The sequence below is a fragment of the Prosopis cineraria genome, unplaced genomic scaffold (assembly GCF_029017545.1).
Source record: "Prosopis cineraria cultivar Desert tree isolate PC_DT_omini unplaced genomic scaffold, ASM2901754v1 PC13, whole genome shotgun sequence".
NCBI lineage: Eukaryota > Viridiplantae > Streptophyta > Magnoliopsida > Fabales > Fabaceae > Prosopis > Prosopis cineraria.
Genome location: NW_026555344.1, coordinates 11,902,482 through 11,924,690, shown reverse-complemented (window position 1 = coordinate 11,924,690; position 22,209 = coordinate 11,902,482). Strand labels below are relative to the sequence as shown.

The 22,209-nt window shown below is 31.3% G+C and overlaps 2 protein-coding genes, 1 long non-coding RNA gene and 1 pseudogene across 3 annotated transcripts; all 4 read right to left on the bottom strand.

The window, feature by feature from the left end:
* Positions 1–47: 47 nt before the first annotated feature.
* LOC129291748 (uncharacterized) lies at positions 48–724 on the bottom strand. Its single transcript, XR_008588756.1, has 3 exons — positions 608–724; positions 334–478; positions 48–74 (listed from the first exon to the last, which is right to left on the bottom strand). It is a non-coding gene; the product is annotated as an uncharacterized LOC129291748 (long non-coding RNA).
* Positions 725–816: 92 nt separating this feature from the next.
* LOC129289895 (probable LRR receptor-like serine/threonine-protein kinase At1g05700) lies at positions 817–3,433 on the bottom strand (annotated as a pseudogene).
* Positions 3,434–12,900: 9,467 nt separating this feature from the next.
* LOC129289894 (LRR receptor-like serine/threonine-protein kinase IOS1) lies at positions 12,901–18,992 on the bottom strand. Its single transcript, XM_054926651.1, has 10 exons — positions 18,500–18,992; positions 18,242–18,386; positions 17,705–17,776; positions 17,526–17,597; positions 17,108–17,256; positions 15,492–15,712; positions 15,225–15,351; positions 14,725–14,787; positions 14,175–14,364; positions 12,901–13,424 (listed from the first exon to the last, which is right to left on the bottom strand). Exons 1-10 carry the CDS (start codon positions 18,990–18,992, stop codon positions 12,998–13,000), a joined length of 1,959 nt encoding a protein of 652 aa, XP_054782626.1. The 3' UTR covers positions 12,901–12,997.
* Positions 18,993–21,180: 2,188 nt separating this feature from the next.
* On the bottom strand, positions 21,181–21,963 carry LOC129291746 (probable LRR receptor-like serine/threonine-protein kinase At4g29180). The gene is made up of 2 exons (XM_054929265.1): positions 21,886–21,963; positions 21,181–21,770 (listed from the first exon to the last, which is right to left on the bottom strand). Exons 1-2 carry the CDS (start codon positions 21,953–21,955, stop codon positions 21,181–21,183), a joined length of 660 nt encoding a protein of 219 aa, XP_054785240.1. The 5' UTR covers positions 21,956–21,963.
* Positions 21,964–22,209: the final 246 nt, after the last annotated feature.

The following is a 22,209-nucleotide window of genomic DNA, read 5'->3' as shown; positions in this document are numbered from 1 at the left end:
CAGGGACTCTAACTCGGTAAGTTGTGAAAATGAAGTACAGCAATGTGTCTGCTAACCTGCTCCTACTCTAGTTTCTGCTTGCAATAATGATCAACAGATGCTTACAAGACAGGTGATTATAAAGTTTTCTCAAAGCCAAGTTTAATTAATCGTAAATCCACTTGACATAACATCCAATTGATCTTGAGTCAAGTCAATTTTGCATTTGAGAATTAAACATTAAAGCATTTAGAATGAGTGGAACTAATCAGACGGTTCATATTGCAACAAGGAACGTTCATAACTTAACCAATTTCACCTTTTTACTTTATAGTTAAAGGAGCGAATGCTTACAATGAGGTGATCCTTGCGTTGGACTCATCGATTCCATATCTACAGCTAAGTCCCTCCCATGCATATTCATTGGGAACACATGGGTCACCTTGCCAGTCTGCTTTGGAGATTTTGTATGTGATCTTGACGTCCAGAATGGCAACCACTATTATTACCCATAGTAAATAGTAAATAGGGCCTCAGGAGTCAAAGTCAAACATATTCTCATGCACACAGAAATGATAGAATATAAGGAAATAGTGCGAACAAGGATTAAAGAGTAGCACATATATACCATCTATTTGGTTTGTTGGGGAAGTTAGTGGTGATACGAATTTATAAATCTCAAAGGCATTGAGGATTGGAGGAGCGTCAGATTCGGACGTTGCACTTATGCTGAAACGAATATCACTGATTTGTAAAAAGCAGCAACTGTCTGTGGTTTCAAGTATTCAAGAGCTAAAGGCTCTTTGAGGATTGTTTCATCATTAACAGTAATACTGATTACTTTTTTTTCCCTGGAAGAAGCTGCTCAATTTCAGCAAAGTTAAAATAGACATAAAAGGCGAAAGACTTTTCAAATGTACCACCCCAAACAGAACGAGTATCAAAGTTCAAAGAAAACGAGGGATTCAATGATTGGGCTGCAGATATCAAAACTTGTGACGGTAATTTGTAAGAATCATTTGTGCTTGCACTATCAATATTTACAGATCTATTGAATGGGTGCCAATCTGCCACTTTAGAAACTACGTCATAGCGCCACACACGATCATAGATGTCATCCTTGTACCTATAGATGCTTCCATGATTAGATAAATGAATTTGAGAATTGCTTCCATGCGTGTTTAAGGAGAAATAAGAAAGCAAGTATTGAGCCTTGAAGCCGACATTAAATTTAGATCCAGATAAGCATAGAGGAGAGAATAGGAAACTGAAACAATGAAAGATCACAGGAAACTGAAATAATGAAAAGAATTTATTAGGGTATGTTTAGTTCAAAGGGAGAGAGGGAAGGGCTGGGGAGGGGGCAGAGAGTAAATGATCTCTTATTTATTTGGTTTGATTAGATGGAATGAGAGCCAAAGGAGTTAATAATCAGTTGATGATTTCATTCTCTTATTAAAGTTGTTCTATTTTTTATTTATTATTAATTATTAATATAATATAATTTATTAATTTCATAATTTAAAAATGCCAATACTTTCATCTTACATCATTTTTTTTTTGAAAAATCAATATATTAATATTATAATTTATCTAATTAAGGTCTTGTACGTTGATTATGATTTCCTCTTCTATGTTACTAACTTTATTCTTTACAACTTTCGAGTAAGAAAATTCCATGTATTTACTTTAACTTTTTATTTTTATGGGAGGTCATTTTTCTCTGGGAGAATGATAGTGAAGTCCAAAATGATTGAATTAATGATAGTTAAGTCTTCAATAAAATTTTTTGAAAAATGATTCAAATAGTTACAAACAAAAATTCTTATTATAATTTAAGAGTTACATTTGATACTTGAATATTTATTTATAGTTGAAACTCATGAATTTATAATTATCTATATCGATATTTTTAACTCATTTTTTTAAAAAAATTGTCAAAGACTTAAATGTCATTAATTGAAGGTTTTGGCGCTTAACTATCATTCTTCCTTTTTCTTTTGATTCCAACAAAAAATATTGAAATTTTATATACAAATGAATTATGTATTAACTTTTATCTGGTAATAAAACTTATTTTATTATAAGTGAGAAGGGAAATTTTTTTAATATCATAAATAGTTTTGCATTTTCAAAATAACATGAGAAAATAATATGGGAGCAATTTCATCAAGTTTATTTTCCTCTCCCCTCTCCCCGCTAAAACCCAAAAAGCTTCAATTTTGGATGCAAAAAGAGCACCATCCTTCTCCCTATGTTGTTTATCAACTAAACAAAGGAAGGGGAACAATTTTCCTCCCCTTCAAGACACCCCAACCAACACACCCTCCATCTAGTATTATGCTGAAGGTTCTGTTGTATTCAATGATGGTTGTGTACATTTACAGTATCAGCTAAGTTATAACATGATTTGATAATCCCATCAAACAATTACGTATGAGAGATAAAATACATAAAAGCTTGAAATGAATACATGCAAACAATGAGGCTAGAGAATATAAGTTTGGAGTCACCTGCTGAACACATCTGAAGTCGTGGAATTAATGTAGCCAACATCGATTCTTGCATCAAAGATTTGGAGTGACTGAGAAGGGGAGGGAGTCAGATAAATAGAATTGGTGAGGAGTCATAGCTCCAATGTAGAATGAAAGGTATTCCCTTTCCAGACTTGACATGGCAAACATCTATGGTGTCTGTTGTTGGAGTATGAATAATCTCCGCAACCTGATAACCTTCATACGGAGGATTAACAGGTGTCCAGTGATTGACGCCAAGGTGCAAGTCAAAAGATGGAGTCTGATTTTTGCCATCATAATTTCCATATGCGAAGAAAGCTCTTATAAGGTAATTGTTGTTTTGCCCTGTTTTGGTTTCAGGCTATAGCAATTCCTTGTTCCTTCTGGAAACTTTCTCAGCGTTTGCAATTGCCTCCCAAAATATAGAAAATCTATGTTATATCTTTTATCAGGTGCCACCATAGCATTTGTTCCTGTTTCTACAAAGCCTATGTCTGTCTGATAAAAGATTCCAGTTTGTGAGTCATTGTATGCGTTGCTTGCTCCACAGTCAATGCTTATGAAATGATCCGCGTCTGCAAAATCTGATACGTGCAAACTTATCAAACTACAACAAATAATGTTTGGTTTCAACTTTATATAATTAAAGGAAAAACCTGGAACCAATGAACTAATAAAATACTAAGCAAACTTTACCAGGGTTGCCAAACTTGAGGAAAAGTTGGATCAAGAACCATAGAATTCGTTGTGGCGTCCTCTCCATGTGATTTGTTGAATTCTGTAAAGACGCTCTCTCTTTATTACAAATAAATACATAAAAGAGTAACAGGGAAGTATAGAAGTAATAGAAAAACAATAGAGATGAACACACCTGGAACTTGGGATCTCAGATTCAAGCCAAGATGAGCAGCGATTTGAGTACTGTTTATATAAGTGGGAAGTAATGTTTACCCTTTGAGATTTGGATTGGCTTGTGTTATTTTGTTTACTTAGCTTCGTTTGACTTTTAAACAGAAAATTAATAAAAAATAGTACTAATAGTTAATGATACACATTTGCGTGTTGATGGTAATTTTTTTTATTCAGGTTGATAGTAATTTTTTTTATAATAATTACATGTTTTTTTAATTATATATAGGTATCCTTCTATTGAATATAATTTTATTTGAGACATTGCGACCACTAAGTTTGAGCACTTCACTTGATAGGGACTCGAAATTACATGTTTTACTTATGGGCTAATAATTTGCACCTCGCCATACATTACCGTGACCTCACACAATCGGGAAGTAATTTTTATTTGTTCTTTAGAGAAAACTTCTATACTAAATTTTATAAATTTAATATGTTTATTTCTAATGAAATCAAGATGTGTGTAATTTTTTATCCATGATTTACGTCTAACTAAGTCTTGATATTAATAATATTTTAAATTGTTTAAAATGTTAAACTCTAGTTATACTAATTTAATTGAAAAAAAGTATATTAAGTATATAAAATTAAGATGTAATTTTTACCCTTTTCTTTTATCTCATTCAAATTATTCAAACATTGAATTGTCATATTGTTAGAAACTAGTCTATTCGACTATACCTATCTCGTTGGTAGTAAGTTCCTTGATAATTAATATTTATGTGTAGTTTTGTTCTTTTGATTTGTAGTGAAATTCGAATAATACATCAACTTTGAATGTGTGTTTGATTGGGAGTTTTGGTCCTGATCCAGAACAAGTCTAAAAATAATAACAAAAATAATTATAAATATTAAATAATAAACTATTATCCCTTTTTTTTTTTTACGTTTTACTTTTCCCTTGTTTCCATCTTCCATGCATATAGAAACAAATTGACTTGACTTAGGGAGATTCCATCCTTTTGTGTGAAGTATGTGGTTGAGTGTGCATGAGTGTGTTCTTCAACTCTCATCCCCATATTCCTTATCCGAAAGCGGTTTCGTCGAAGGGCAACGGTAAGTGGTTGATTTTGGAATTAATGGTATTGACCCTCAAATTTTTTTTGTAACATGAATAATATTTGATTCTTGATCATTTGTTTTGTCTCCCCTTCAAATGATACGGCACGGAAAAGTATAAAGCTGATCTTCGAAATTCCAAGTACTTGGATGGACATAGGAGTGAGGGAGTGGAAAAATCCACAACGTGCCATGACATCTGCCTTGGCATTTTAATTTTGGTAAAATATCATTTAAGAACCACAGGAGAATTTTTTTATTATTAAAGAATGACTTTAAAGATATGAAATTTCATTACACCCTTAAGTACCTATATGAAAATAACATTTTATGATAAAAGATCTAATTATTTCTAAGATTTTATGGATGCATAAACAAGAATTCATTCAGTTTTAGAAAACTAATCATACATAATTAACAACAACCCATTCATGAATGAACAAGCAGCAAAAAACCCCACAAGCCATGACATCCACCTTAGCATTTAATTTTTGAGGTGATTGCTTCTGATCCTTTAAGACTACGTTTCTATGTGCCACTGCCCCTCTCTTTCCTTAGATTTAAATTTGATGAGTGGTCTAAATCTACTCACTCAATAAATGTCTCAATTATGATCATTGAATTTTATTAAAACTTGAAAATTATTAAAATATATTTCTCTCAAAAAACTAAAAACAATAATCACAATAAAAACACTTTTACATATGTTGTCCCCTACAAAAATTTAAGATTTAGTACTTTTTAAATATTATATAACAAAATCTTTAATAACCGCTCAATTAAATCATACTATTGTTATTGTACCTAGTGAGACATTTATTAAGTAAGTGGCCTAAATCCAAATTTTTGAATTTCTTTTCTCTTATCTAATTAATTAAGGCACCACCTCTGTTACATCGTCGCGCTTTCATTGCATAAGTATTCCGTTCATTTCCCTTTTATCTTTTTACAACTCAAATACTTCACCCATCTTTCTCTATCGCCTTTCTTTTTCTTTTTTTTACCAGCATCTCTCCATCCCTCCATCATGATTTTTTAACAATATTCATACCAATCACACTATTGAAAAAAAGAATCAATTACTTCATAAATTTTACAACATGACTTGCAACCATGCGAGAGTTAAAATAAAAAAAAAAGGTTTCTGGCAGCTTGAAAATGATCTATAAATAGATCAGTGACACATAGGGATTTAATAAGAATGATTTTAAGTGTAATTGAACAGAAAATTAGAAATCAAGTAACTTATGATTTTGTAAAAAATATATTGAAACACTATTAATAGGGGTGTTTGGATATTTTTAATAAGAAAATCATAATTTTATGTTCATAACTGATTTTGACGTATAATAAAGTGACTTTTGTATATATAAACCATGTTAAATGAATAAATCAAGCAAACATCCCAATATTTATATTTTTTATTATGATTAATTTATTATATTTGTCAATAATATACCGTTACATATCAATAATAAAACCTTTGTAAATTTTTTAATGATAAATTCATTGTATATTAATGATAAACTCCTTATATATTAATATAAATTAGTCATACTCTTAATTTTCAAAAATTTACTCTATATTTTCTCGAAAAAAATTTTTTTTTTAACTAGTGAGCCAATTTATCCTATAATAAAAGTGTTCATAATGTTTTTACAAAGTCATGGGTTGAACTTTTAAAATTAATTATTTTAATTATCCAAACATGCACGTGGTAGAAAATTTTGGCCACCACAAACAGTGCCATCAGAGGCCGCATTGGGATTGGGGTCCTTCGCAATTGACACCTGTAGTTTTCCTCCCTTGATATATTTGTAGTGATCTTCAACGTACAATCAATTTCTACAGAAAGGTATATCAACCTTATTCGCCAATTTGTGTGACTTTGTGACAATAGAAAATTATTCCACATTTCATATGTGGTCGGCTTATTTTCCCCAGTCTATTTAATTATTTAGTCATTGATTATAAGTATGGAAAACATCTTTTTTGATACAAAATACGGCAAATATCTTTGTTTTTGATCTTATACGGCACCCATAGCTACCCACACTTGAACACAGTGGTGACATTGAACCAAGAAGAAACAGTGGAAGCCATCGCACGGTCAAAGAAGAGCAGAGGAGGAGGAAGATCTCAAACCCATAACAGTACCCGTAACGGCGGCGAACCAACGGAGGGGAAGAAGGACGAGCTCCACTCAACATCACCTAGATGACGCCGAAAGAGGGAGAAGAAGGAATCGACGGTGAAGCCTGAACAAGGAGCGAGTAGATTGACCTGAACAGATTTCTTGCAGCAGCAAACTCCGGTGATCTGAACACCTACGCCGGCAACCTTGAAGACTGAAGAGGAAGGATGGAGAACGCCGTGGACATGCTAGAATCGAAGAAGAGCAGAGGTGGTGGTTCTGGATTTTTCGAAAATGCCGAAGGAGGAGAAGGAAAAAAAAAATGAGGCGGTGCTTGCGTATCTGACCGAGAGAGAGAGAGAACATAAATCTGAAATTTATAAAATTGCAAAAATTACAAGAGAGGATCCAAAATTTCTTCTAATAACATAAAAGACATGGATACTTTTGTAATTTTCCATAATTTTAAACTATATAAAATTAATTTATTACTAAAAAAAATTAAAACTGTGGGCCTTCAAGTAAGGTATTAGCATAAGTTTTACTAACTCACCCTTCTCCATTTACCATAAAACTAATTTAAAGAAAATATAAATTAGGAGAATTTTATTTTTTTTTGGGTCATTACACCATTTCTAGACTCGACAAGGCAAACATGTATGGTGTCTGTTGTGGAAGTATCGATAATCTCCGCTATATGATATCGATACGGATAAACAAGTGCCCAATGATTGACCCCGAGGTACAAGTCAAAAGTTGGAGTTTGATTTTTGCCATCATAATTTCCATATATATACAAAGGCAGCTCTTCTCTAAGGTAATTGTTCCTTTTGCCCTGTTTTGGTTTCAGGCTGTAGCAATCCTTTTTCCTTCTGGAAAACTTCTCAGCATTTGGAATTGCCTCCCAAAATAAATATAATCTTTGTCATATTTCTCATCAGGTGCCACCATATAATTTGTTCCTGTTTCAATAAAGCCTATGTCTGGTACGAGATTCCAGTTTGTGGGCTAGCGTATGCGGTGTTTGCTCCACGGTCAATGCTTATGAAATCTGTGTCAGCTGCAAAAGCTGCATATACAAATTTATCAAACCACAACAAGATATGATTGGTTTTAAATTAAAGGAAAACCTGTGAAACAAAGAAACATAGAAGGATTGCCAGACTTGAGGAAAAGTTGGATCAAGGCGAACCATAGAATTTGCTGTGGTGTCCTCTCCATGTGATTTATTGAACTCTATGAAGATGTACGCTGTCTCTTTATATTTACAAGAAATACATAGAAGAGTAACAGTGAAGTATAGAAGTAATAGAAAAACAATAGAGATGAACTCACTCATCTGAAGCTCAAGATCTCAAATTCAAGCCAAGATGAGCAGCGGTTTGAGTACTGTTTATACAAGTAGGAAGTAGTGTTTACCCTATGAGATTTTGATTTGGCTTGTGCTTCTTGATTATTAGCTTGCTTGATTTTTAATAATTGAGGAAAATATTACTATTAATTAATGGTATACAAATGTATTGATAATATTTATTTGCTGATAATATGTACATGTTTTTTATTACATATATGCATCCTTCTATTAAAAATAATCCTATTTGAAGTATGATTGATTGCTAAATGTAAGTATTTTCTCAGCAAATATTTCATAATTATTCAATCTCTTTTTTATTATAAGAGAGATTGCTATGTTTCCTTCTTTTTATAATCAAAACTAAAAATTCTATAAGAAGTATTTATCACATGTTTTTCTCTTTGTTTATGTTCATCCATAATTGATATTTGAAATTATAACTTATATTTGTACTTTTCCATCCATATATTAAATGAAAGTGAAATGGGTTAGTCTTGAATTTTTTGGATGCCCAAAAGAAAAGAGAAGCTAGATGGGCAGGGTAACATTATCAAAAACACTAGAATAGCAAATTGACATGACAACCCAAAGTTTGATCATTTCCAAACTTTTTATATGTTGTCATATTTTAGTTATTTATTGGTATTTTAATTTTTAAAAAATCCAAAAACATTGACGAGAGGGAGTCATGGTGCTTATTTGATTTCTATTTAAAAAAAATAATACGTTATCTTCTTTTAAAAATTAAAAATAGAAAATAGAAAATAGAAGTATATTAGAACTGTCATTTTTATTTTCACTTTTTTTTTTAAATCACACTTCATTTGAATATTGTGAATTACCTTCAGTTAGAACCAAACATTATTATAAGCCATCACTATTAATTAATAGTTACCACTATTATTGGCCATTTTTAACTCAAACTGTTTCCAAATTCACATAATCAAATAAATTTTTATTTTATTTTATTTTAAAAAACAATTTTTAAAATTGGTTTGCAAAAATAATTTTTAAAAACTAAAAAGAGAACAAAACCAAAGAAGCTTTTATTCTTCTTGCTCTCCCACACCTCGTAATTCATTTATATTGAGCTCAACTTGGAAGTCCTCTTTTATCCTTGTAAACTAACACATTGCACAAATAAATCTTCGGAGTAATCTCAAACTTGGCGAATACTCATACATGCCGAAACACTAATTTCCACCATGGCACTTAATCATTAATGGCGTTTATAAGAGATTCTTAAATCTCACATTTACATTTTCATTATATTTAGACTGTGCTTAATACAGAGGAAAGGGTTTTGAACAGAGCATTTTCATTGTGTTTGATAGATGGTAAGAATAGCATTCTTATTAGGTGCATCGATTTTCCAAACGTTAATTTCCAAGTCCCCAAGCGTACCATAACCAAGCTCCCAAGGCGTCTCAAAGTAAGAATGCAATACACATACCCACACAAACATTTTCAGCTGATCATTTCGTTTTGCTGTCAATGGTAAAAATTATGAATAAAATCGCGACTTTAATAATGATTTTGATCAGTTCTATACATTTCTCTCATTCAGAACAACTGTTCACCTTTGCATTTGATTTCTTCATCTTAAAACCCTCCAAAAGTATGACCAAAGGACCAAAAATTCCTCCAACATAACCTTAAACCAAAATAGCATAAATTTAGACCAAAAATGTCAAAATAAGTTGTGTGCAAACCCAACATATAAATGCATATTTTTTTAATTTGAGCATTTAAAATATGTAAAATTGTGCAAAAATATAATAAAATCTAACGAAAATATGTTGAGATAACATAAAATTCTAGATGTAGCACGCCCCCAAACTTAGATTTTTACTCGCTCTTGAGTAAAACAAGCAGCAGAATGTACAGCTAGATTGATCAATAATTGTCCACCTAATATATGCATGAAAATTTTTTCACTAATTGCTCGATATGTGTGTCCTTGTCTCAAAGAGGTAGATAGTGGATGATGATCACTTCCAACATTTTACTAAATTTACTGTACTTTTTAATTCAATTGAAAGTCGTCTTGTTGAGTATATTTGCAAAAAAACATAGATTAAGTGAATGAATATCTATGAGGAGGAATATGGATAGGTTTCAAGATATTTTTAAAAGCCATTGGACCAAATATATATATGACATTAATTTTGAATTTTATGCATGTAAGGAGGCTCAATTTATGGCAACAAAAGCTAAAAGTTATGAATCCCACAACAAAGTAATTTCTGCACAATGTTACTGCAGAAACAGGGGTGAGTTACTACAACAATAGGTTGTTTCTTGCAAAATGCACAACTTCACTAATAGAGGTGTTTCTAGGGGTTCTGGAAGGATTCTTTTTGAAGGAGTTCGTCATTCTTCAGCTGCCACACATCCAGGAAGAGTTGAGAGGTGTTAAGCTTGAGAAGCGTTGGGGACTTGCTATTTTTGACAAAAATTGCTTCCGTTAAGCTTTTCTTATTCCTTTTCTCTTTGTATAACTGTTTCAACTTGTTGTTTCAAGAGCTATGATAACTTATAACCTACCTCCATTATGACTAGTTATAACCTACCTCCAAGGTTATACATAAAATGCAAATAAATAATTATATCCGTCTTTGTTAATTTTGGGGTCAAAACTTAACAAGAAATGAATAGACATATACTTGGCACATTGTTATATTTCTTAACTTGAATGAAAAATGAAAACTCTAACGCCTAATCACTATTTTAATTGGTTTTTCATAGGAATGGCCTTGATGCACTGTTATATATTACACATCCGATCTGTGCACTTGTAATGCCATTTCATTCTTGTTTGCATCAATTTTCCAAACATATATAACACTAACATGCAAGTCTATTATCCGTACACTACATATTAACAGTTTGGGTAGTTTAATTCGTGCATAATTTATCTGCCATTCATATCAGAAACTGTAACATTATAAATAGAACAATTTTCTACTATATCATTAGGTGATGTCGCCTTGTATTCTATTGCATTCATAAAAAATGCTGGTTGTTTTGGTTCAGCTAGGGGAATGGTTTCATTAGACAGAAAAGAAACCACATCTAACGTGTCTGGTCTGTCTTTGGCATGATCTTGCACACAAAGGAGACCAATATGAATGCATCTCAAAATTTCAACGGCACTTGATGTTCCACTTAGCAAGGGATCTACTAGCTGTAAGGCTCTTTCTTCATTCCATAACTTCCATGCCTGTGACATGTTCATATTCATATTATATCGTCAACCATAACTTGTTATGTAATTAGGATGCATACTTGATAAAAGAATATTAAAAAAATTAATCATTTAATCCTTATATTTTTAACCCAGTTGTAATTCAGTTCTTGAACTTTAACTCGTTGTAACTCAATTCTTCTAGTTTTAACTCTATTATAACTCAGTCCCTGAATTTTGCCACTTGCAATTTAATCCCTATATAGTTTCAACCACTTAAATATTGATCCTTATATTTTCAAAAAATAAAAGTATAAAGATTAAAAATATTTTAAACTTTTAATATTTATAAAGATTAAAAGGGTTTAGTAATATGAAATATTAGTAATGAATTTTAACACAATTTTAATCTTTATAATTTTATTTTTTAAGATATAGAGACCAATATTTAAGTGGGTGAAGGGAATGAATTGTGAGAGTCAAAATTTAGGGACTGAATTACAATCAAGTCAAAACTTTAAAGATCAAATTATAACAAGTCAAAGTTTAAGGACTGAGTTATAATTGAATCAAAATTATAAGGATGGAATGATTAATTTTTCCAAGAATTTTTTTTTAAATGATACTTACATATCCTGTGAGATTTAGCAAAACTTCAGAATTTAAACAACCAATATTCTTCTTGCCACTAATAATCTCAAGTATCAATACACCAAAACTAAAAATGTCAGTTTTCACGGAGACAACGCCATTGAGCATATATTCTGAAGACATGTAACCACTGAAATAATAATCAATAAAATGAAAGGAAAGAAATTAGATCTACAATCAATTTATATAAAAAATTGAATTTGAATTGGAAAAACAAGAATTTCAACTTACTGTGTTCCAACCACCCTGTTTGTATTTTCTTGATCAAATTCTTTCAGTGCAAATATTCCTGCCATGCTAAAATCAGATATCTTTGGACACATCTGGTGATCAAGTAATATATTACTTGGCCTTAAATCCCGATGAATCACCTTTATTCTTGAATATTTATGTAAATAAACAAGTCCTTGAGCTATGCCTTGAATAATATTGAGTCGTTTGTTCCAATCCAATACAATCCTATTATCCTGATCTATATCAATATATTTAGAACATGTTATGACATAGCCATTTTAAAAGAAAAGCATCAACATATTTGAATTGAGATGCAAAAATATTCATACCAAAAATATAGAAGTCCAAACTTGTATTGGGCATATATTCGTATATTAGCATCTTTTCTTCCCCTTCAATGCAAAGCCCATAAAGTCTTACCAAGTTAGTATGCTGGAGTTTGGCATTTTATCTTATATTTAATGCCCGTATATTTAAAATCCTTTTTTGGGTAATGAAATAAGTTGAGATTCAAAACAAAAAATGAATAATTAGGGACATTAACAAATTTATTTTTATTTTTTAATCAACAAGAGATGAGAAATTATACGAAAGTCATAGAGGTGTTCATAGTGAAAATGCGAACAAAATGTTTAAAGTAATTAAAATTTCAAATGACTAGAGTTTATAAGGAATTTGAAATTATAAAGAAATTATAATAAGAAATGGATTTACAAATTTTTGTATATCTAAATGAGAAATTTAATTTAAATCCAAATCCTTGTTAATTCAAGTGCATCATAAGATTCTTGGAACCAATTGTGTCTTATGTTTTGCGTTTCCATACACATGAAAGTACCACCTATGTATTGTTCAACATACAACACGCCTTGTATTCAACAGAAAGAAGCTTATCCAAACTAATTTGAAATAGTGGTACTAGACAGATCTATCACTTCAGAGAGATTGGATTCAAATTATAAGCAAATTATCTATCTACCAGACAGAGTACTAAAGCCCGAATCAAATTTCGAGGTGCTCATATCCATGGAATTGCTTGAACTATTGGTGTTGTGGCTAGTGATCTTTCCCAAGCTTATTTCCATTGCCAAGCATTCCCTTAGTTCAAACACTACTTGACTTATATCAGGCCTTTGAATTGCAGATGGTGCAGTGCATGATACGGCTATCTCTAGAAATTTCCAAGCAGAATCAGAACTATATTGTCCTTGTAACCCTGGATCAATGATGGACTCAATATCCTTGCCACCAAGTCTAAGAGTGACCCATTGAAGTAGGAGACTAAACGTATGGTCTGGTTGTCTTTTCGCCGCTGGTTTTCCAGTAATTAGCTCTAACAAAATAATTCCAAAACTATAAACATCACTTCCTTTCGTAAGGTTTCCAGAATTTTGAAATCTGTAAAAATCAAAGAAAAGAAAACTATAAAGGTGAGACCTTGGGAAATAATAATAATAATAAAAAAAGGCTCTTCATAAGCTTTATTCGGGAAGAGAATTTTCTTCTCAACTAGAATTGTGTCCCATGCATTACTTGGTATAGATTAAACAGTGAGAAAATATTAGAAAAACAAGATATAAGAATAAATATCATTCATGATTCTTATAATTAAATATCACATCAATTAAGATTTCTTCCAAACTAAAACCTCAGTTTGAGGTGGATTAATAAATCTTTGATGTCATACTACAAAGAAAGAAAAAAAAATCTGATGAGCCACACTGCAAAATGAGTTTAATATGTCTTCCAATTAATTCAATTGTGTTCATTCTTACATTGGTTTTCAGTTTGCCTCCCAATTTAGTGGTCGTCTCATCCTTGATGTGGCATTTAGACCATCCAAATTAATTTTGTAAGTTAAATATTCTTTCTTTAAAATGTAGCACTTAGAAAATCATTTTATTTTCCATTCTGCACCTATTAAAAAAAATAAAAATTTTCAAATATTTTAAAAAGAATACAATACAATTTGAATGGTTTAATTTTATTATGGAAATATTAGCATGATGCATGTGAGTGTAAGATCCATACATGCCCATTTCTTGTAAGCAGCTTCAAGTTAAATATTTAGGCATTCTTAATGTAAAAAAATGCACGCAAAGTGCACATGTGTATATATATATATACACTATAAATAAAAATACTTACTCAGGATCAAGATATCCAAATGTTCCAGCAGGGCGAGTTGACACATGACTGTCAATATCATTTGCAAAAGCTCTAGACAACCCAAAGTCAGCAATCTTAGATTCCATATTTTTATCCAGCAGAATGTTGGAAGCCTTTAGGTCTCTATGAACTATTGCAGGTTTACAACCATTATGCAAATAGTCTAATCCTGCAACTCCATTTAGCATATATACACATATGCATACATAAATATGTATAACAAAATAAATTATTTATTATTGTTATCCATTCTTGTATAAATAGAATAATGGCTCCATTCTGTAGTTTACCCTATGAGTAAATATTAATTTGTAAGAAAAGAATGAAATTAAAGTTTTATTTGTTTAAGTCATTTAAAAATTATTTTTTATCTAAATGTTATTTATGTACTTTCATATAATTTTAAAAATTATAATTTAGTTAAAATATGTAATTTTTCCTTCACAACTTTAAAGAATCCCATCATATATCTCATAAGAGTTTTCATTTTGGATATAAAAGGTTAACAAAGTTGGTTTAATTTGTTTACCATGTGCTGCGTCCACTGCAATTTGAAGCCTGTCCTTCCATTTCAAAGCACCAGCCTTGTTACCTGTATAACTAAAATAATTAGATTTATTCCACCCAACAAAATAATAATTGGATTTATATTTTTATATACCGTCAAAAGGTTATCAACGAAGAAATTAATGGATTACTAATTTTTCTAAAAATAGAAAAAACTTTCATTTAGCTCCATATTTAAATAAAACATATGCATTGAAGCGAATAAGTCTACTTGTTCATATGCAAAACACTGAAGCGTTGAAATTAATGCATGCAAGGCTTCTCTACCGTAAAATATTAACACATAAGCTTAACATTTTATTTATATATTATAAGTAATGCAGCTTGTACATAGAAGCTCCAACCCAAAAAGCCAAAAAGGGAAAAAAATAATAATAATAATAATAATAATAATAATAATAATAATAATAATAATAATAAATAAAACAAAGAAAGCAAGCTCTTGCAAGGAGGATTTCATACCTGATAAGTGTTGGTGGAGGTCACAATTGGCCATGTACTCATAAATTAATGCCCTAACACCACTTCCTTCAAAGTACCCTATCAGAGAAACTAAGTGTCTATGATGAACAACCATCAAAAGTTCTACCTGCAAGATCGATCATACTTAACTTTATCATCTAGATGAGAATTAACTTAATTATAGGGAACAAATAAATATGTCACAAAACAAGGCATCCATGAGAAAGCAAATACACAATTTCACTTTTATTAGATTATCGACTTCACCTCCGATCGAAATTCTCTATGACCTTGCATTGATAATTGAGAAAGTAACTTGACAGCAACTGGAGTATTATTCTTAAGAGTTCCAAAATAAACTTTTCCAAATCCTCCATGTCCAATCAAGTTTTGAAAGTTATCAGTGATTTCAAGAATTTCGGAGTAAGAAAAGGCACGATTTCTTGAATATTCAGATGCTTCTTGCTTTGTTGAAACAGTAGAATCCACTGCAAATGTAATAACGATTATCAGAACTTCACGTCAGGTGCGTGTCATGAATTGGGAAAACGAAGATTGCGCAAAATAACATTAAAAACATAATGTGAACATTAGCACTTTGATATTTTTCTCTACTATTTCAAAGGGTTGTGACTAATAAATTGAGATAATTATTTTACAGACAATTATTATTTTAGCACAAACGAGAATATAAAATATATTTCCATGATAAGAGTCACATCCCAGGGGTTGCTTAGCATGAGGAAGTATTCAGGGGAATTAGAACTTTCCAGAAAGGAGGTTGGAAGTTTTTTTGGGGAAACATAATCATTTCAGTTCCTATAGTCTCATCAAGTTTTACTTTTAATCCCTATAGTTTTTTTAGTGTTTTCAATTCCGATAGTTTCAACAAGATTGAGTGACATTTGTGACTCAAGTCCCTATAGTTTCAATATTTTCAATTGTTTTAGTCCTATAATGACTAAAACCATAGAAAAAAAAGCTATAATGACTAAAAAAACAAAATCTAGTAAAACTGTAGGGACTAATGATTATGTTTACCCAAGTTTTTTTGATTGCCCATGTATGCTCTCTAATTGGAAATAATCCTATTCAAAATATGGTTGGGCACGGATACTTCTCCTAGCAAATATTTAAACCTTAGTTTATCAAGTTGTGAGGGACAAACTCTTTTTGCTAAACCTTTTAAACCAACTGTTATCAATGAAGGAGGCCGTAGGAAGTCGTTTTTTTCCCTAGTTTTTTTTAATTAATTTCTGGAAATATGTTTAATATTTAAACCAAAAATAAGGATATCTATGTCATTAACGTTGTATATTAAGATATTTATTTTTAAAATAAATGTTTACTTCCTAAGGAATAAAATATTAAACAAACAAGATGTGAATAAACTTCCTAGGATAAGTAATTGACCTGCTCATGACAAGTTTAAATGTGCCTGAACTTGGGCATGGTAAGTTTGGATGTGACAGGACTTGTTTGTGAACAAGCCCAAACTTGCCACGGACTTGCCCAAACTTGCCACGGCCTTGTCAAAACTTGCCATGGACTTGTTTAAAGTTGCCAACACTTGACTAGACCTTGTAAATTCTTGTCATACTTGCCTAGACCTTCCTGTGGGCTTGTCCGAGGGCATCTTAGTTTCAGCTTAGTAGGAAAGAGAAGATTCTTTCTTTCGATCGTTTGAAACTTGTGTTTGTGTATACATTCATTATGCTTATAATATTGAAAAGCATTATTTTATTATTTTAAAATACAAAGACAAAAATAATTTCCATCAGTAAAATTGTTATTTTATTTTATTATATTTTTTTATTTCATTCTATACTTACTAAGGAAGAAGTTACATGAACAAATATTAATAAAAATAAGGAGTTGCGTACCTTTCTTTTTTTTCAATTTGAAGATCCATATTCCTAGGGAAATAACCAAGATAATGACAGTCAACACTAAAACAGCTACAGTAACTGGAACAACGAACTTGTGCTTTTTGCATGAATCCCTCGAACAGAGGCCGGGGTTATCATCTAAGCTGAAAGATATATAAGTCAAAGTAAATTAGAATTACCAATGACTTAGTAATTGTATTGAGTTTTATTTACCAATCACAATTTTTTTTTTTATTTTGGGCTGTTGCCCAAAATAAAATTGGCTCCATCACCATTGAAACATGTCCAGTTTAATCACATTAAATTGATATTGATCAATTAATTTTAGTCTTATTCCCGTAGGAAACACAAAAAAAGAGTCAATGACAACTTCAATCACAACTGAGCAATAGGATAGATTAGGATTAGAGACCTTATTTGCAGATCTGGTTTGTCCTCAAGAGCTTTTGGAATTGAGCCGGCAAGCTTGTTGCTACTTAAAATACTGTAGAAAAATGTGAAATATAATCACTTGGTGATCTTGGAAGCTCTTTACATGATATACTCTAGCTAGTAGTGAATCATAGTCCACTTAAATGAATCAATACTTACAGAACTCTCAACTTTGTCAATCCAGCTAGAAATTCTGGTATTGACCCTGATAAATCATTGCCTGACAAATCCCTAAAAGAAGCAAAGAAATATTTTAAACGATATATGTATATATATATATATTCCTTGTATTAACCATTATTTTTTTTCCTGTACTTTAATTACTGTATACTTACAGGGATTCTAACTCGGTAAGGTGTGAAAAGGAAGTAGCTATGTGTCCTGTTAACCTACTCGTGCTCAAGTTTCTGCTTGCAGTAATGATCAACAGATGTTTATAAGAGAGGTGATTATAAAGTTTTCTCAAAGCTAAGTTTAATTAATTGCAAATCCACTTGACATTACATCAAATTGATCTTGAGTCAAGTCAATTTTACATTTGAGAATCAAACATTCAAGCATTTAGAATGAGTGGAACTAATCACAAAGTTCATATATATATACTACAACAAGGAACTTTCATAACCTAACCATTTTCACCAAGTTGCTCTATTAGATCTAACTTTTTTACTCTAAGTTAAAGGAGCGAACTCTTACAATGAGGTGATTCTTGCGTTAGACTCATCGATGCCATATCTGCAGTTAAGTCCCTGCCATGCATGTTCCTCGGGAACACATGGGTCACCTTGCCAATCTACTTTGGAGATTTTGTATGTTATTTTGATGTCCAGAATGGCATCCACTATTATTAGCGATAGTAAATGGGGCCTCAGAAGTCAAAGTCAAACACATTATCGTACATATAAATGATAGAATATAAGGAAATAGTCGAACTAGGAATTAAAAAGTGCATACCATCTACTTGGTCCGTCGGGGAAATTAGTGGCGATACGAATCTATAAATCTCAAATGCATTGAGGATTGGAGGAGCATCGGATTCTAATGTTGCACTTATGCTGAAAGGAATATCACTTCGATTTGTAACAGCAGAAACTGTCTGTGGTTTCAAGTATTCCAGAGCTAAAGGCTCTTTGAGGATGGTTTCATCATTAAGAGTAATATCGATTACTCTTTTTTGCCCTGGGAGAAGCTGCTCAATTTCAGCAAAGTGAAAGTAGACATAAAAGGTGAAAGACTTTTCTAATGTACCACCCCAGTCGGAAACGCTAAAGTTTAAAGCAAATGAGCCATTCAATGATTGGGCTGCAGATATCAACACTTTCGATGGTAATTTATAAGAATCATTTGTGCTTCCACAATCAATATTTACAGATCTATTGAATGGCTGCCAATCTTCCACTTTAGAAACTTGGTCATAGCGCCACACACGATCATAGATGTCATCCATGTACCTATATAGATGCTTGCATGATTAGATAAATGAATTTGAGAATTGCTTCCATGCGTGTATAAGGAGAAATAAGAAAGCAAGTATTGGGCCTTGAAGCCAACACTGAATTTAGATCCAGCTAAGCATAGAGGAGAGAATAGGAAAATGAAATAATGGAGGGAGGGAGGGGCTGGGGAGGGGCGGAGAGTAAATGATCTCTTATTTATTTGGTTTGATTGGATGGAATGGCTGGTCCGGGAGGGGGGGGGAGTAAACAATAAGTTGATGATTTCATTCTCTTATTAAAGTTGTTCTATTTTTTATTTATTAATATAATATAATTTATTAATTTGATATTTTAAAAATGTCAATACTTTCATCTTATATCACGTTTTTTTTTTGAAAATTCAATATATTAATATTATAATTTATCTAATGAAGATCTTGCACGTTGATAATGATTCCCTCTTCTATGTTACTAATTTTATTCTTTAACAACTTTAGAGCAAGAAAATTCCACGTATTTCCTTTATTTTTTTAACTTTTTTAGGAACTCATTTTTTCTTTGGGAGAATGATAGTGAAGTCCCAAAATGTTAAATTAATAATAGTTAGGTCCTGATAAAATTTTTAGAAAAATGAGTTATAAATATCGATTCAAACAGTTACAAATAAAAATTCTAGTTACAATTAAGAATTACATTTGACATTTAAATTTTATTTATAATTGAAATTCATGAATATGTGATTATTTAGATTGATATTTTGAACTCATTTTTTCAAAATTCTTATTAGGGACTTAAATGTCATTAATTGAAAGTTCTGGGACTTAACTATCATTTTTCCTCTTTCATTTGATTCCAATAAAAAATATTGAAATTTTACATATAAATAAATTATTTATTACATTTTATCTGGTAACAAATCTTATTTTATTATAAGTTAGAAGGGAAATTTTTTAATATCATAAATAGTTTTGGATTTTCAAAACAACATGGGGGTAATTTAGTCAAGTTTAATTTCTCTCTTCTCTCTCTTTCAAAAGGCTTCAATTAGGGGAGGGGGGTCTCCATTTTTTTCTCTCCACTTCCCTCCACTTCCCCCATCCTCACCATTCAAATTATTTTATTAAATAATTTTTTTAAATGATAAAATTAATGAATGATGGGGATGAGGGAAGTGGAGGGAAAAAAAGTGGAAAGACCCTCTTCCCTTCAATTAGAGCGGTGCTCAGTACGAGGTGCACATGCCCAAATTTTTTTCAATTTTAATTTTAATTTTAATTTTATAAAAATAAAAAATTATAATTTTTTTAATAAATATATTCATCGTCAATTTGAATAGTATTAATTTAATTTGGGTGGTTCAATTTAATTTTATAATTTTTATAAATTGACTATCTAGATGTACTATAGACAATATATATTCAATATTATTTTTTTAATAATTTTTCATTTTAATAAATAAAAAATAAAAATAAAAAATAAAAATAAAAACATTAAATCTAGACCTTGCAGATAAAAATTTAATATTGAATCTGAATTGTTTAACGTACATCAAGATAGTCAATTTATGAAAATTATAACATTGAACCACCCAAATTAAATTAATATTGTCTAGATTGATGATGAATATATTTATAAAAAAATTTATAAATTTTTTTTTTATAAATAAAAAATTAAAATTGAAATTGAAAAAAAATCTGGGGCCCAGATTCTCCTCTGGGCGATGAGCACTTCGGTGCTCTGAAGACGAGGAATGGGAGTTGTTTTCTTACTCCTCTCTCGCATTTTTAAACCAAAAGAGTTCCCATTCTTCCCCTTTATTGTTTATCAACTAAACAAGGAAGGGGAGCTCCTTCCCCTACAAAACACCCCAGCCAAACACAATGCTGAATGTTTCGTGCTTTCGTTGTATTCAATGATGGCTGTGTACATATATAGTATGAGCTAAGATATAATATGATATAATAATCCCATCTAATATTTATATATCAGATATATGGCTAATGGTTAGACAAGGACTTGCCCAGAACATGTGGACACGTTAATACTTCTTAGTAATCTTGATTCTGGCCTGATAATTTGTTAAGCAAGCACATGAATGCAAGCAAGCTAAGATAAAATCCATAAAATGAATACATACAAACACAAGAAGCTAGAGAATATAAATTTCAATTAAAAAAAACAGAGAATATAAATTTGGAGTCACCTGCTGAACCCATCTGAAGTCGTCGAATTAATGTAGCCCACATCAATTCTTCCCTCAAGGATTAACAGTGATTGCGAAGGGGAGGGAGTCAGATAAATAGAATTGGTGAGGAGTCTTAGCTCCAACGTAGAAATGAAAGGTATTCCATTTCCAGACTTGACAAGGCAAACGTCTATGGTGTCTGTTGTGGGAGTATGGATTATCTCCAATACTTGATAATGTAGATAAGGATAAACAGGTGTCCAGTGATTGACGCCGGAGTACAAGTCAAAAGATGGAGTCTGATTTTTGCCATCATAATTTCCATATGCGAAGAAAGCTCTTATCAAGTAATTGTTGTCTTTGCCCTGTTTCGGTTTCAGGCTGTAGCAATTCTTTTTGCCATCTGGGAAACTTCTCAGCGTTTGCAATTGCCTCCCAAAATAAGGATAATCTACGTAATATCTTTTATCAGGTGCCACCATAGCATTTGTTCCTGTTTCTACAAAGCCTGTGTCTGTCTGATACGAGATTTTAGTTTGTGGGTCAGTGTATGCGTTGCTGGCTCCGCAGTCAATGCTTATGAAATCATCTGTGTCTGCAAAAACTGATACATGCAAATTTTATCAAACTAGAACACATATAACGGTTGGCTTTGATATATATAATTAAAGGAAAAACCTGTGAACCAATGAATAAATAAAATATTCAGCTAACTTTACCAGGCTTGCCAAATTGGAGGAAAAGTTGGATCATGACGAACCATAAAATTCGTTGTGGTGTCCTCATCATGTGATTTGTTGAATTCTATAACGCCGAGATCGGCAGTGGTTTGAGTACTGTTTATATAAGTGGGAAGTAGTGTTTACCCTACAAGATTTGGATTTGGCTTGTGCCATTTGATTACTTAGCTTTGGTTGACTTTTAAAAAGAAAGTTAAGAAAAATAGTACAAATAGCTAATGATACACACTTGCGTATTGATAGTAATTATTTTTTTGTTAATGTTGATAATAATTTTTTTTATATAATTACAGGTTTTTTATT